The sequence below is a fragment of the Thermobia domestica genome, chromosome 4, assembly GCF_964235325.1.
Source record: "Thermobia domestica chromosome 4, izTheDome1.hap1.1, whole genome shotgun sequence".
NCBI classification, from domain to species: Eukaryota; Metazoa; Arthropoda; class Insecta; order Zygentoma; family Lepismatidae; genus Thermobia; species Thermobia domestica.
In genome coordinates this window covers 213988471-214004358 of record NC_137457.1, presented here as the reverse complement: position 1 = coordinate 214004358, position 15888 = coordinate 213988471, and the positions used below count along the sequence as shown (strand labels likewise).

At 35.4% G+C, this 15888-nt stretch overlaps 1 protein-coding gene across 4 annotated transcripts in view; it reads left to right on the top strand.

Moving 5' to 3' along the window:
• Lpin (phosphatidate phosphatase LPIN) overlaps positions 1-15888 on the top strand; it is a 220792-nt gene that overhangs the window by 2320 nt on the left and 202584 nt on the right. For all 4 annotated transcript variants that reach the window (XR_014131204.1, XM_081755471.1, XM_081755472.1 and 1 more), the window contains exon 2: positions 9315-10441. Coding sequence is in view for 3 of the 4 variants with exons in the window: in XM_081755471.1 (XP_081611597.1) it covers positions 9315-10441 (1127 nt within the window). In the remaining variant the exon portion in view is untranslated. The remainder of the gene's footprint in view (positions 1-9314; positions 10442-15888) is intronic.

Sequence of the window (15888 nt, the reverse complement as noted above, 5' to 3'; positions counted from 1 at the left end):
TGCTAATGTGGAACGTCATTTCTCAGAGAATAAAAACATTTTAGGAAGTGATAAATCCCATCTTACACACGAGAGTATAAAGGTTCTAAGAACTGTAAAGGACAGCATTAGAATGTGTGGAGGAAAAGTTGAAAACCTACCTGTTGCAAAGCATTTAATAGATGCTATGCAGAACGCCTGGAGAAAGTATAAAGATTACTTAGAAGACTGCAGATTCAAAGAAGCCGCAGAGGCAAAGATTTACAGAGAAGAAAGTGCGTTAAAAAATGCGAAGCAAGAAGCTATCTCAAAGTAAGTTTCAAAGAATGAGTCGTCTCTGAAGAAATTAAATGAAATGGACGAAACAGTACAGAAGGAAATGAAAGTAGCTACTAGAATGATGAAAGATGCTCGGGCAAGATGATTTTTTTTTTTTTAAATACCTATTGGATAATTGAAATGTTCCTTTTTCACAGCTTCACGAAACCACTTATATTTTTTCGTCATGATTTCCTATATATAATTTCATTAGTATTGGAAAGCGAGGTATGGTCTCGACAAAATGTCGCATTTCTCATTTTTACTACATATACTACGATTTCAATTACATTTCCCTTACTTCAACTCATTTCTCCCGTGAATCTTCTATTTTTTTCGTACTTCTGGCACCCTTCATCTAAACCTAGCCCTTACAGTGTTAAGATACAAAATATGCGTAAGTTGCATATAGTCACCACAATCCCACTCATAATAACCATAGAAGTGTAGCAAAGCGGTACCAAACGTAAGGCATTTATTTTTATGCGATATAATGTTTTATGTATAAAGTGAATCTGCACCTGATAATGCAACTCCTTCTTTAACAGACAAATCTTTAGGTATCAAAAGATTTTCTTATGTATATATATATATAACGGAAGAAGTGAATATCTGGCCTTTGTGCTGTAGAGTAGATGTAGTGTTTTCAGCCTGAAAAATTTGATATTTTTGTTCTCTATGAGGAACTTTGTCAGTGCGCTACCCTAGAAAGTGTTTCTTAAGAATTCGTCGGTGCACATTAACTTTAAGAGAACTTTACAATTTTACATGTAAATATGCCATAGAACTGAAAAAAAAAAAAAAAAAAAAAAAAGGTGCAAGGTGGCCAGTAAAAAGCACGAATGCTATCTACCTGAGCAAGGCCAGGAGCGCAGCAGGGGGACGGAGCAATAGATGAGGGGGCCTGCGTCAACGAGGTAGTATGAGTGTAAATGGGGATGTCGCTAAAAACATGAGATTTATCTTTCCTGGTTTTGAACCAATACACTATAAATAATATTTTCTCTATCGATAATATTATCTCTTCGGAAAAAAAAATGACCTTTCTCTGCCGACGTTTGGCAATGACCATCAACACGATGTTTACGTTTGAAAATGTAATTGTTATATTTCTCTATTTTCAGTGCCTTCCTATATGTGCCAAATTTTCTGTTTAATTTCAATAATCCCTGCCGCTTCACAAAACGTAGTAACTCCTTTAATTCACCAACATAGGTTGTTGTAAGACTCACAATTGAAAAATCATATGTCACATGAAGCTGCCACCTTTAAATGACTCCACTTAAAATAGTAGGCCTACCGACAAATACAGCTTTTATAACACTTGAAAATACCACATTACACTTCTTTTGTACCACGAAGTTCATGAAAAGTAACCAATTAACTTTCTCTTTCCTTCAAATTTTACTATTTTTTTTTTACATTTCCGTCTGCACTTAATCCAAATATCTATCAGTAAAGACCAGAAGTTATGGCAAAATAAAACACCAAAAATGGCAAAATAAATTCCAAAAATGGCACTTTATGTGCCAGAAATGAGCATATTCGTTTAACTTTGTGATGGAACCCGGTGCATAAACACCTTGAAAATAAGTTCCCGACACTTGTACAGTCCGCAGCAAAAAACCTGCAATATGAGCATGTAAGTTTATTGTGAAACTACGCCTAACAGCGCAAGGAATCAACATAACGTCTAAGTGGCACGAGTCACGACAGGAGAAATCTCGGCGTCTCCCCGTGCACATTTATTTTGGAACAAAAGGCTTCGTCGTTTCACAATAAACTTACATGCTCATGTTGCAGATTTTTTACTGCGGACTGTACCAGCGAGTTCGATAATTCCACTTCTAAAAGGGGAACATTATTATTATTATTATTATTATTATTATTATTATTATTATTATTATTATTATTATTATTATTATTATTATTATTATTATTATTATTATTATTCATAAAATGGCGAAGGTGAGTTAACGGTTGAACTGCTTAAAATAAATTTTAGAGTATAAATAGCACTTGGGTTGGCCAGGATGTTGATCATTAGACCAACACTTTGAAATTTGTATTCTATGGGGTATAGAGGTAGGGTTGCCAGACGTGCCGGTTTTCAATAAAAGAATTAACTGTCCCGAAAAAGGCTTTCGGGACGCCTGTTTGCCCCGGTTTTCCTTCTTCAGATTGAAAAAAAAAATCAACCTGCAAGAAAAAAACAAAAGGTTTTCGGAATATTTGTGTAGCCAATTAATTTCACTAAACAAACAACAGGGAGTTTTAAATCACATCCATTTTTTCATCCTGTGGGTTTAGCTTCCACTGGACAAATATATTTAAGAGGGGGCTAATGTTACGTAAATAATTTCTTGAATACCACTTTCAATAGAAAACGTATGTTTCCTTGTGACGGGCTTTAACTATGAGTTATTTTATACTTTAATCAGCAGCGCAGAGGGATTTCATTGTTGCAACTTTAATCAACAATGGCGATAATGCTCTCAGTCGCTGCATGTTAACCGCATTTCAACTGTCTATTTAGTCCTGTCTGCCGTCCTCTTAGGCACAATTTCTTCTGAGAACTGAATTGTCTTTAATATACTTCCCCATTCGTGGTTGAATATTTCTAAAATGCTGTGCACGCATTTAATAATTTTGGATTTAATATTTTTCCTTTATCTGATAGAAGTTTCAGTACTTTTCAGGCTAAAATTCCGTAATAACTTACTTTAGCACAACAAGTGGCAGTTAAACACGTAAAGGTATGTATCTTGTTTAATTTTGATACTGGATTTTGTTTTCTGCCAAACTTTTGGAAAGTCTTTCAAGAGAATTAGTTTTTGTTTATCGTTCTGAGTTTGGCGTAAATGCATTTTTTCTTGCTAAATGCTAAATTTGTATTTCTGTTAGGGTAGTATTTCTGTCTCAGGTGATGACGCAACAAAGAAAAAGTATCTCTTCAATCGTGAATGAAAGGGTGTGTCGAAATTGACGTAATATTTAGGACCTGTTAAACACAATAAATCGGAATTCGGACTAAGGGACCCCAGACAGTTCTTACATTGCCTTTTCACATTCTTTTACAACTCTTGTGGGACTTCATTTGTGTTAACGATGTATAGAATGAACTGGAAAATTGTGAATAGTAACCGGGAAAAGACAGATAATTAATTGACTGATCAAATGAGTAAGAAATCAGACTTTATATAGTCTGAGATTGGTGTCCCGGTTTTTCGTTTACAAAATCTGGCAACCCTATATAGAGAGGGTTAAATTTTTGCTGTTACGGCTGCAGTTTGAAATGAATGTTTGAAGATTAGTATTGGGTCAAGCTGGGTTTTTATCATTGTATTTCAATTTAAATATGCATGTTACGTTGGCCGAAATATGCTTTCAAATATTTGCCATAAACCTTTTCTTCCTGTTCTAAAAACGGCAGTTTATTTATAAATAGAAAGAAAAATACATTAAAAAAAGATGCTCTTCATTACAGCTTACTACTAAAAGATCTTACATTTTCTGCTGTTACCTTTGTTATACTGACAGTATATAACTTGAAAGTTTTAGAGCAAAAGATACTGATTTAATTATAGAAAGCAATCACCACCACCATCATCATATTTCTGCCATTGTTGGCAGGTCACTTGCCGCAACAGAAGGTTCCATGGTCCACGGTCTTCAGCTAACTTCTTCATCTCTTCCCTCTCTTTCCTGCCAACATACCCTGTAGCTTGTCCCAACGTCCGAGCCAGTTTCAGTTTCTCTTTTCAATATTACCTGCCTCATTCATTCTTTCGTTTTCCGCACGACCCAACTAATTCTCTCCGCCTGGTTTTCTATACTTTGGTAGTTAGTGTTATTAACGAATATATGAAATGTGAACGATAAACAAAACGCAACGTGCGAAATTGTGAAATATCTTTAACATGATTGTGGTGATAAGAAGCACACTATTATGGATCATTTATTGAAGAGTTACAAGGAGTTACATGCTGAGTATTGCATCGTACGCAGCAGAAACATGAACGTTACTAAAAGACGACAAGGTACATTATGCTTGAGTTTTCCGAAATTTGGATGTTCAAGGCAATGAAAAATACTTAGCTGATTGGAATAATAAACTAATAATAAAGAGCACTCGGAATAATAGGGGTGAAATAATTGAAAAAATCTTGGAAGAAGTCTTGGATATTGTTGGGGAAGAAATTGTACTTTGGGTGACGTGATGGAAAATATGATGGAAGGGAAACAAGGAAGGTAGGGGAATATAAAATACATGAATACTATTAATGGCATAATTCCTGCATCAAGACGAAGGTCTTTAAGGATCATAGTTTATACAAATATCTACCAAGTGACCTACAGTGATTAAGAATATATTATAATTAATTGTATTGGTAAATGTAGAAATCCAATTCAGCTAGATAGAGTAACGTCCCGTTTGCCTCACGATTTTCACGTAAACTTAGTTGGGATCTACAATCATTCTTATTTCTAGTCGTTCCCCTCAAAGTTTACATGCTAGAGACTCCCATGCATCAAGGTCAGGGTTGGCAAAAACCATAGTTTTTATTGAAAAAACCAAAAAGCCGGGTTTTTGGTTTAATTTTTTTTGTTTAAATCAATTTTTTGGGTCTAAATAATTTGCTCTAAGTTATGTATTTATGTCACATATGGACAGAAATAATTTTGTTTCACCTTGGTGTTATTATGCAATAATCGGGTTATGCCGGAAGGGGTCACATAAGCTTAAAGCGGAGTCCAAACCGTTTCTCGACTTACATCCGAAACAAATTGTCCTCCATTTGAACTTGAAACTGGGGCTTGTTGGCCACAAATGCGATACGTCTGCCGACTCACTCATGGAGTCCTGATACGTTGTACTCATCTTTACATGCTTTTAATATAATTTTCTAATTGTCAGGAGTTATTTGAGAAGAACAAAAAGATATAACAGTTGCACAAGTGAAACCATTATACAGAATTGCATATGGACAATTTCAAAATACTGCAAAGTACAGAAGATTTAATTTAGTTCAAGTTAGTTCACTATGACTTTTATTAGTCCGAGTTAACGAAATACGACGACTTAATTTCCATATCAGTAAGAAAAGTGAATAAAGATATGAATTATTTGAGTTCACTTCGACTCTGACCCATTTATACATAAATAGATATCAAAGATAATTCTGATTTCAATAAATGCCTCTCGTGGAGTTTGTATGCCCTCCCCCCCCCCCCAAAGAAAAGTTTGGCATTTCGATTATTTTATCCATAGTAAACATTATTGAAACGAAACAATATTTAGAATTTTTATTTGATTGGAATTGCATAACAATAATAACAAACTGTAAAAAATCACGAAAGAAACATTCATAAACTTATATTTAAAAAAGTTGCTTTTGTAGTATAATCTCTGTAAGTAATAAATGGGGAATTGAGGTCTGAATATAATACGAATAATATGTAGGAGTGACACGTGATAACCCACAAATGTGTGTTCAAGATTTTACGAACATTTTTGGTTTAAGTCAGTTTTTGAAAAGAAAAAAAAAAAAATTAAACCAGCCAACCCTGATCAAAGTTTTATACACTGATCACTGATTTTCACTGATTTTCGTTTCATGCTGTCCTAATAAAGTAGTTTGGAAAGATGATATGGCTATATGGGTTGCCCTTGTGGATCTACACCTAGTTCTTGTTGTTTACGTCAAATGAGGGATAGATTGGGATTATGAGGGATTTCTGGAAATAGCATTCGGCTTCACTTGTTTGTTCACCTTTCACGCCTGTTTGTTCGTCTCGTAACCGTATTGTACAAACATCGTGATTCCCTATGGCAAACTTTCTCGACAATGGCAGTAAATCTCTGTACATGCCTTTAACAGTTTTACTGCCCGGTTGTTACCATTATGCGAAATATAAATGTAGACTGGAATCATCCTGTGTCATTGTCGCCTTCCATTTTGACTTCTTTAGATGTCTTTCGTATAGTTCCCGGTTCTTTGTCTTACGTTCGGCAGTGTGGTGTGGGAGAAGATTATGTATTCACCGCGTACTTAGATGAAGGCGAAGAACGTGGCTGGCAGAGGACTTCCCCAGATTTAGTCTTTGGACAGATCTCACGTTGGCATGGTGGAATCCTCTGGCCTGCCAGTCGAGGAATGCTACGAAGCACATCAGGCGTCATTTCCGGTGATCCTTTCGGTTCCTTTTACTCCAACGGTTCCTTTCGTGCATGCCTGGTCACGACTACAGTATCTTCAGCTGTATTCCATCTGAGTGTTAAAACATTTTCTTGGCACCTTTTTACAATTCGATCGTACGAGAAATTTGCATGGAAAGTAATCATGATGTATTCTTCGTATTAATAGCCCACCTTCGGCAACATTTGAGTAGCAACAAGAGATGCAAATTGAGACACCATACTGAAAACGACGTCAGCTGAGACACCAAACTGGTAACGACGCAGGTTTCATAATTCTCGCTCAGGTACTTATATGACAGCAACGTTGTCAAATCGGTCGGATATATAGTGATTAGCAGAATTATTCGGACATTATTTGAAAGAAAAAGCAGATATAAATAATTTATTATCATTTTCTCTGACATCCAACAAACATAAACAGTTTTACACCTCGGAAATAAAATAACTTAAAAATCAATGTAAAGTAGTAAAATCAAAACAAACAATACGAAATCGAGTATTGCAAAATTATTCGGACATCTGAACAGAAATCACACTTATCGAAGAAAGAAAGAAAGAAAAAAAAAAAAACAATATCTAGTAGGCAGTACTTTCTGCTTAAGAACTGCGCCTAGTCTATGTGGCATACTGTTCACAAGTTTCCGAGTGTATGCAACAGTAATCTTGGCCCATTCTTGACGAAGCACGTCCTTCAGATGCATCTCTGAGGTTATGAATATTTTCCGAACTTCTTTTTAGTTTATTCCACAAATGTTCAATGGGGTTCATATCTGGGGACTGTGTGGGGTGGGGGGGGATGGGGTACTATTGGGCAATTGTATTAGTAACCACAGTTATACAATATAAACTGAGTGTTTCGGATCGTTGTCTTGATAGAATTCGAATGTAATCTAATGCCCCCATTTTTCTACGCTCTTCTTTAAATTATATTTGAGTATACTGAAAAATTATTAGAAGTTTTTCTTTTATAACTAACTGTTCAGAATTTGCTGTTTATTTATAACATCTAATTTTATTTACTTTCTCGTTTTTGTATGTTGAAATTTTATGGTGCAGAATTAGACCCAGTTCGTCAATAAAAAAACATTATAAAATATATTTAATAAAAGGAAAAAATATTTGAGTATTTGCAGGTAGAGGTGTTTGTCCATTGATTGTTCAATGTACACCAGCTCACCTACACCAGAGGCTGACATGCAGCCCCGTACCATTATGCTTCCTTTTCCGTATTTTACTGACGGCTGCAGATTTTGTTCCTGCAGCTCTGTACTAGGTGTTTCCACATCGTTACCTTCCCATTAGAACATAAGATATTAAACTTGCTTTCATCAGAAAAAAATCACGTAGTTCCACCCGTCAGCACCCACTTATTGATATTCTTTCGCAAAAGGTAGTCTTTTCCTCCGATTTGCTTTGTTGATATGAGGCTTTCTGCGTGATATACGGCCATGAAAATCAGTTCTTCCCAGCACTCTTCTAATTGTATCGGGACTCACGTCGATCCCTATTTCTTCTCCAATCGCGACAGCGATTTTTGAGCACTTATTCGTGGATCATTTTTCACTTTCCGGACTATTGCGGATTTCTATCTCTCCGAAAATGTCTTTGGACGCTTCATGTTAGGGAGGAAATCAACACTATCTTCAACCTTGTATTACTGGGTAGTATTACATAATGTACTCTTTTGATTTGCATCGTCTCTGCAATTTTTCTGCAGCTTTTTCCTTTTTCATGATGAAAAATTGCTAATTGCCACTGTTCGAATATCGTCGTCTTTCCTCTTTGACCCATTTTTCATGTTGAAAACGAATTGTTGTATCTTACTGCCACGATAACGACTGCAGTACCTCACCAGCGCCACCTTTCGTAGTACTCGCATCATTCTCATAGATGTTATACTGTTCGAATAATTTTGCTGGAAAAAAAAAAAATTGGGCATGATTTCATTGCGATTATTTATAGCCGTACTGTTGACAGCAACTACACGTTTCATTGTGTTTTTCACGTATGCATATACAGCTCCTTTTTCTTAGATATTGTTGTGTATAAAATGTGTTTTCGTTTGGGAGTCACAGTCCGTTATATGTATTTCACTGGACTGTCCGAATAATTCTGCTAGTTACTGTAACTACTTTATGAATAAGATTAATTAACAAGCACACACGCACTTTCACATTTCATTTTAGTGAGAGGAGGCGGACAGTAAAAGTTGTGACTTCATTATCGGGAAGTTCAGGTACACGCCCGAATTTCTGTTTTTCACTTTGTTTTTGTTTTCGTTTGTGTTATAATACCTATCAAATTCTACGATGCTCTTTTAAATTATGTTCTGTCTGAATTTCTATTCAATCTGTCATTCTTAATACAGAGCTGGATTTGGAATTTCATTATTAAATAGAAAAGTAAAAGTGCTAAGGTTAAACATGTAAGAAATTACTTTAAATACCAATGATAAATACATTTCAGTAATTAATAAGTTTGTGCCTTATGCTACTTATTGAGACTGTAACTAAACATATTAAAAACTTTTTGTTAGGAGTAAGATTAATCATGTATAAAAATAGGTAAATTTTGAAGCAGTTATGTTTGAAAATCATGAAATGGGCGTAATTTTTCTTCACTATCGACTAACGCCCAAGCATTAATTCTTTTTGTTCAAATCACGAAGTTAACATATGAGATCTAGAATTCATTGTTTTAATTCCTTTAAATATTTAATTGTGCGTGATTATGATAATGAAAGAACTGAGCTCCTTAAATGGACGTAAATTGTATAACTACGATATAAACCATACTCCTAATTTCCTATTTTCAGGTGGATATTGAAATTAATGGCGAACCTTTGGATATTCATATGAAACTTGGAGAGTCCGGCGAGGCATTCTTTGTTGAGGAAGTAAGCGATGATGATGATGATTTTCCTGCATATTTGGCTTGCTCTCCCATACCCATGGATGAACTTCTATATAATCCAGAAACATTATCGAAAGAAAATTTTAGCGATAAAAATTTAATTGTGCACGATATACATAATCAACATACAGCATGTATTGAAGAAGCACCAGAGATATGTAATGAAGATAATAGAGCGCAAGAATTTAGCCATGGCGTGCACGTTATAGGTGATAGTACACAGTATTCTAGTCAAGTATCACAAGAGTTAAATATTATTGATTTACGTGATACCAAATCAGCTAGTCTACAAAGCCAATTATCTGAAAACAGTCATACTTTAGACGTGAATGAGAGTGTCCGCAGTGATGCGAAAAGTCAACCTTGCAGTGTGCCAAAGACGTTTAGAGCCGAGACTGTGATAAATTCTAGAAATATAGCTGAATTCCGACCTATTCATGTGGAGGCATCTGTAGGTGTACAAACGGAGTCAGATGTAGGACAGCATCCTATTAGTGATAGCCTAAAATTCGAGAAGGGAAGTGGAAATTCTGTTACGAATATTATAGATGAGTGTAAGTCAGTTAAGCGAAAGAGGCGGAAACGTTCCTTAATGAAAAAGAAGGGATCAAGGAAGAATGGTTTAAATGGAACAGAGGAACAAGTGAAAGATACAAATATAGAACAAAGTACAGTGGATCAAAACGATGAAATTTTTGAAATGGACGGTATGGAATTAGTTAAAGAAGATTCAACGGAATCTTCATTATCACGTAATTCTAGCGTCACTTGCATAGGGTCATGTACATACCACGTGGGCGGAATTATGATAGGTTCAACAACACATTTAGCTTACAATCCGGATTGTGATTTATGTATGGACCATTGCAAAGACTTGGCGTGTGCTGTGAATACTGATGACTCAGTTGCTAAAATTCTTAGCATTTCTGAAAGCTCGAGTGGTTCTGTGGAACATGAGTTATCAAGGATGAATGCTGCAGGAGCTGATTTTCATTTTTTCAGTGATACAGAAGCGACTTCAGACCGTAGGTTAGTATTTATCATATTTATTCAGTTACTGTGTATTTTATCAAATGTTTGTTTAACTAGTGGGTGATAATTAAATTCGTTTTGTAGTTTTAGGCGTACATTCATTGAAAAGTGATAAAATATTTATTGGTAAACATGTTCAAAATATTTTGTAAACTCAAGTATATATAATTTTCATAGAAATTCTTTTCTGGAAGGCTCGAGAACACAGGTCCCCGCAGATAGATTAGTAACTAGGTTTGTTCCTTTCTGTACCGAAGTTTGATATTTAATTCACATAATATTGCCGAGGGAGCGTTAGCGAGTGAAGGCTGGTTAGAGCCCCGCAGGGCATGTTGTTTTCTGACTATTACAGCTCGATGGGAAGGGGTATCTGTGTTCTAGAACCTTGCCTTCTTTTCTAAAATAGATAGTTTACGAAGTAGTTTCAGTACTACTTCCCAAATTGTCTTCTGTTGAATTGTAGGGAAGAAAACATATAGTGTCCACTCTTCCTTTGCCGCGCAGAAATGCTTCCAGATGTACAGGGTGTCCGGAATGAGACTGACGGTTATTAAAAATTGGGGTTTTAATATGGCAAAAGAAAGAGAGAGAGAGAAAAAAAACATATTTGGATGGAAAGCTCAGAAAGTTTTGTTCAGCGATTTTTCACACTTCTGTGATTACCGGTGGCTGTCCTAGTGTCGCCGAAACCAAAAATAGCGTCAGTACACTAAAACATACGATGCGTGTGGTGGTTTGCAGAGAGAAAAAGTATTGTTCAAGTGCAGCGAAATTTTTAAAATTTTTATCGTATTTACCAAAATGATCCTCCATCACGTAACAGGATCCAGGCGTGGAAGGAACAATTTTTATCAACAGAGAATGTAGTGAAAGGTCACAGTGGTGGTAAATTGCGTCCGTTAGACGATCACATGGAGTTAATAAGAGACTGTTTCACATTCAGCCCAAAGAAGTGAATTCGTGCATTGAGCAGACAGCTAGGAATTCAAAGGTCAGTTGTCAGGATATGGTATACAATTTCAACAAAGGAAATCCCCACATTCAACGCTTTTGGATATCCAGCCTCCAAACTATGAAAACATTTACGATCATTCCAATCCCAATGAACTGACGGATTGAACTTATTCTACATCTACATAAGTTATTGTCACGTAAGATAAAACGTGACTTGTGTGGAAAATACAAAATACGTGGGAAGAGCGGTAACTTCCAATTATTCACCACAAACTAAGTCAAATCTGTAGTAAACGAAAAATAGTGTGGAGCAGAGAAGTACTTCACATAAACATCAAAGGTATAGCGTAGGAAAGAGTTGAGCGGTTTGGGTGAATTAGTCAGTTGTTAGATGTTCATGTGTTCAAACCCTGAAGCTTTTTCCCCTCTTTACTTTGCGTGAATATAATTTAACCCGGAGGCTGACAACAATGCTTTGAATAACCCTTTGGCAATTTCTTTGTTTTCAAATTCAGTTAGGAAAGAATATTGTATGAATTGCAAATATAAAATTCCGAAGAAGTAAACACAATTTTAAATATGTTCATTATTCTATTATTATCCTCTGATCCGTAACATAAAATCATTCAGTAAGATTTTCTTAATAGAATATATAATTTGATTCTTGTTATATATTTTGAAATGGCAAAATAATAATTTCTGTGTAAATAAATGAAATGATTATATTAGGAATATCATAAATATTACCGATTTCTGGGAGGGGAGGTCGCCTAAATTTGAGTACTGTTTCATATTGCACCTGAATGTAAGGCCCCTCTTATATAAACCAAGTGCTGGAAAGGGATGTTAAACTACCACTAATTAGTAAATCATTCAACCTAACAGTGACAAATATGATACAATACGTCGTAAAAAAGTATTAACAAAATTATGTATACGTAAGTTAGCGGAGCTGGTAATACTTTTACTGTTAAAAGGTTCTATACGCTTGATTAAAATTAAGATTTCACGAATGTAAATTAGACAATTTAGTCTATTAAATCTATCTAATTGTTGGATCAGTTTAAGTAGGAGTTTTTCATAGTTTAACAAAACAAATTATATTCATCTCTACGCGTCATGTAATACAGTACTAGTTGAACAAAATAACTGGCGTACTCCTTAAAATGGTTAAACAAACGCAAGTTCAAATTTTGCTTTTTTTTTTTTTTTTTTTTTTTCAATTTTAATAGTTCGCTCGTTACTTGTGTATATGTTTCTTTTATGGTCTCTTAATTCATTTCTATTCCAGATTCAAGTTAATCAAAGCCGACCGCGATAGAAATACAGAAACTTCGAGGGCAGGTAAAATTTCCCTTTCACTTAGGTGGAAATCGAACCAACTGATTGTTCCTCGTGATCAGCAATCGCTCGATTAGGGTCACCGTTGACAATTCCCCCACACATGCTTGAATAAACTTATGTGTTACAACTTGAAGTGTTTAATCCAATTCGTCCTATCGTAATAACTCTGTTGTAATTTTTTATGTTTATGGTATTTGTTCTTTGACGAATTACTGTTGTTTTGCTATTTGGTATTGATACTTCGTACTTTTCATATCTGTTCATCAATACTATATAAACTGTTAGGGTTATTCAGAATTTTTTAATAGGAAAAATATCACCTCTATTAAAGTGCATGCGCAGTGGAAACATATCGTCCCTTTCCGGCATTAATGCAGTAAGCGACAATTTGAAAATTTTACAGGAGAGCCGAAAAACTGAAATTTTGATGGTTTTTCTTGTATAACTTTTTTTTTTTATTTGGTTGTTGTTGTTGTTGTTGTTGTTGTTTTCTGGACTATTTTCGTAAGAAAAATGTAGCTAATATAATTAAACAAGCTCCGTCAAATAAAACAGTGGCGTATATAATAGCTTCAATATATTCACTTATTTTGGCGCTTAATTCATTTTTGCTTACAAAATTTTTATCAAATCAATGCTTCAAACGACATTTATTCAAATGTATTAATGCATTAAGGCACACGGTGTCATAGTGAGATTGTGTTAAGCGGCATGTAGGTGAAAAATAAATGGTAATAATTTGCTGATTCGTTAATTGAAGAATGTTAGTTGTATACTGATCGGTAAAATACTGAATGCTTTTGAAATAATGCTGTTTAAAATCAATTAGCCAAGAAAAATGCTTTGGATTACCTGCTTTATATGTAAAAATTAATCTAATTTCTGAATGGTTAAGTTAATAATAACTGACACCATTATTAAGTTAGCGTTATTTTTTAATTTCTTAAAGCTTGGAATATTGCAAATAATTACTGATTTGTTAAGCTTACTGATACAATGAAAATTTGCATCATACATTTACTAAATAAATGCAAATTGTCGAAACTTCACAAAACTGTAACTTTATCAATTTTTAACTATTGCAAGAAAAAATAAAAAAATGATGACAACATGTTTCAATATTGAATTTCTTCTTCGGTGTCCTCATCATCTGTCTCAGGGAGGGTATCTTGTGCTTCTCCCGTGTGTGGCAACTGCTGGTAGAACCCGTGTAGATGCTTTGGTAGAATATTCTGATTACACAATTTGACAAGATCCTGGTACTTGCTTGGCCTTACTGATAGGGATGGCTGCCGCATAAAGTCTGCTTGGCTGCTTTTGTCTTGGTGGGCGAAGTTTCAGTGTAAGATACACTGTCCTTAGTCATTGAATACTTAACTTTGGCAAATTCACTATTTTTCAAAAAGTTACAACTTTCATTTTTGACAGCAAGAAAGGTTCCCCTGACTCATGTTTCTTAGCACTGAAGATTAGGGCTGCCAAAGTTGACCAATTTCTAAAAGAATCATGCTTCAATAATTCAACATTATATGGATGTGGCTTTGTTCACGCCATTCTCATGACGGTCATCCACTCGGAAGGACTTTCAATTTTTTGATTATGATGGGCTTTCTCAATTTGACTATACACACTGTCCACAGGTATATATGTGTGATGCGGTACCAAATAATTGATCTGGATTCGTTGCAAGTTTTTGGATTTTTCAAATTCATATTTCAACATGGCCAAAATATTTCTATTTTTGTTTTGACCGGCACAGTTATCACAATACAGGATTAGAGTTGAAACATTACCTCGTTCGTCCACTACATCTATATATCTCGAAAGGATGGAAGCGATTTCATTTGATCCTCGTTTACCTTCGCTCTCACCCCATACGTAATTGTACTCATTTCTTCTTTTGATTCATATATCGAGAGATTTTATACGGAATACTTTAGTGTGTGTAGTATAAAAGCATGGAATCGCTCAAAACTTTCTGCAAATCGAAACTTGCGACAAGAGTTCCTTCCTGACTACCACTCAAACTCTGCTTTTTTTGGAAACGAGCCTTAGTTGCTTCTTTACCTTCTCTTCTTGGGTTACGTCTGTCTTGTTGGTAAATGCGATACATTTCTGTCACTTATCGTTTTTGGGTCTATGAAACCCAAGATTGAAATTTAAGTTAAATATACCCCGAAAAACTCTTTCACTCACAGGAATATTTCCTTCGTTCATTGCACGTGAGTAAATCGCATAGAGATAAGTGACGTTTTCGTGATCCTCGGGAAGATATAGTCGTGTTGTTTTATTTCTACAGTAGTGGGAAGGCACTGTAGAAAGTATTTAAATGAATTCAACAACGAGCTTCACATCTCGATCGGATGTCGCATTGGGGCGAACTAAGTGGCGTCCTCGACCATCTGGTTTCGCTAAGCCTACAGTGCAATGTGTAACAGTGTAATTCACAAACCTTTGTGAGATACCTAATGTTGAAAGCAAGAATTTAAGACAAACTCTTCTATAGCCTTCACCTTCGTTAATAAAATACTGAAAAGATGATGCCTGTGGGCTCTCTCCCTGAATCATCCTTCTTTTTACTGGAATTTGTCTGGTTGCTCCTAAGATCCAATTCCTTTGATCATTCGGTTTTAAAGACCAAAAGTGTCTAAATAAGGACTGGCACCTCTTTTCCGGAATATCAGAACATTTATCTGGGCAAGACTTGCATTTGTTTGGTTGTATTTGTTTCTTCTTCACTCTTTCTTGCCTGTTTTTGTTGTAGGCTTGGCCACTTTGCTTTAATCGTTTTTTTTCCCTCTTTTTGAGGAGTTTTGTTTTTAATCCTCAATCCCTTTTCCCCTACGATGTTCTTTTCTGGTGTAGAAGTAATCTTTCTACTTACACTCTTCCTCCGTTTCCTAGCACCGCTTTCCTCATTGGTGATCTTCTCCCGGTATGAAACTTTCTGATGTTGGACCAGCATCATACCTCAGCTAAGAGATATCGAACTCTTAGCGGTGTGCGCGAGACAAGAGTTGATACTAGGTCGTCTCGAAAGATGCATATTCTTATGGAAGAAATCCGTTTTGTCTCTAATCTCATTAAACTGTCGGGCGAGCAACCGTACAAATTATATTCCTGAAAGCCGGAAAGTGAATGAGCGC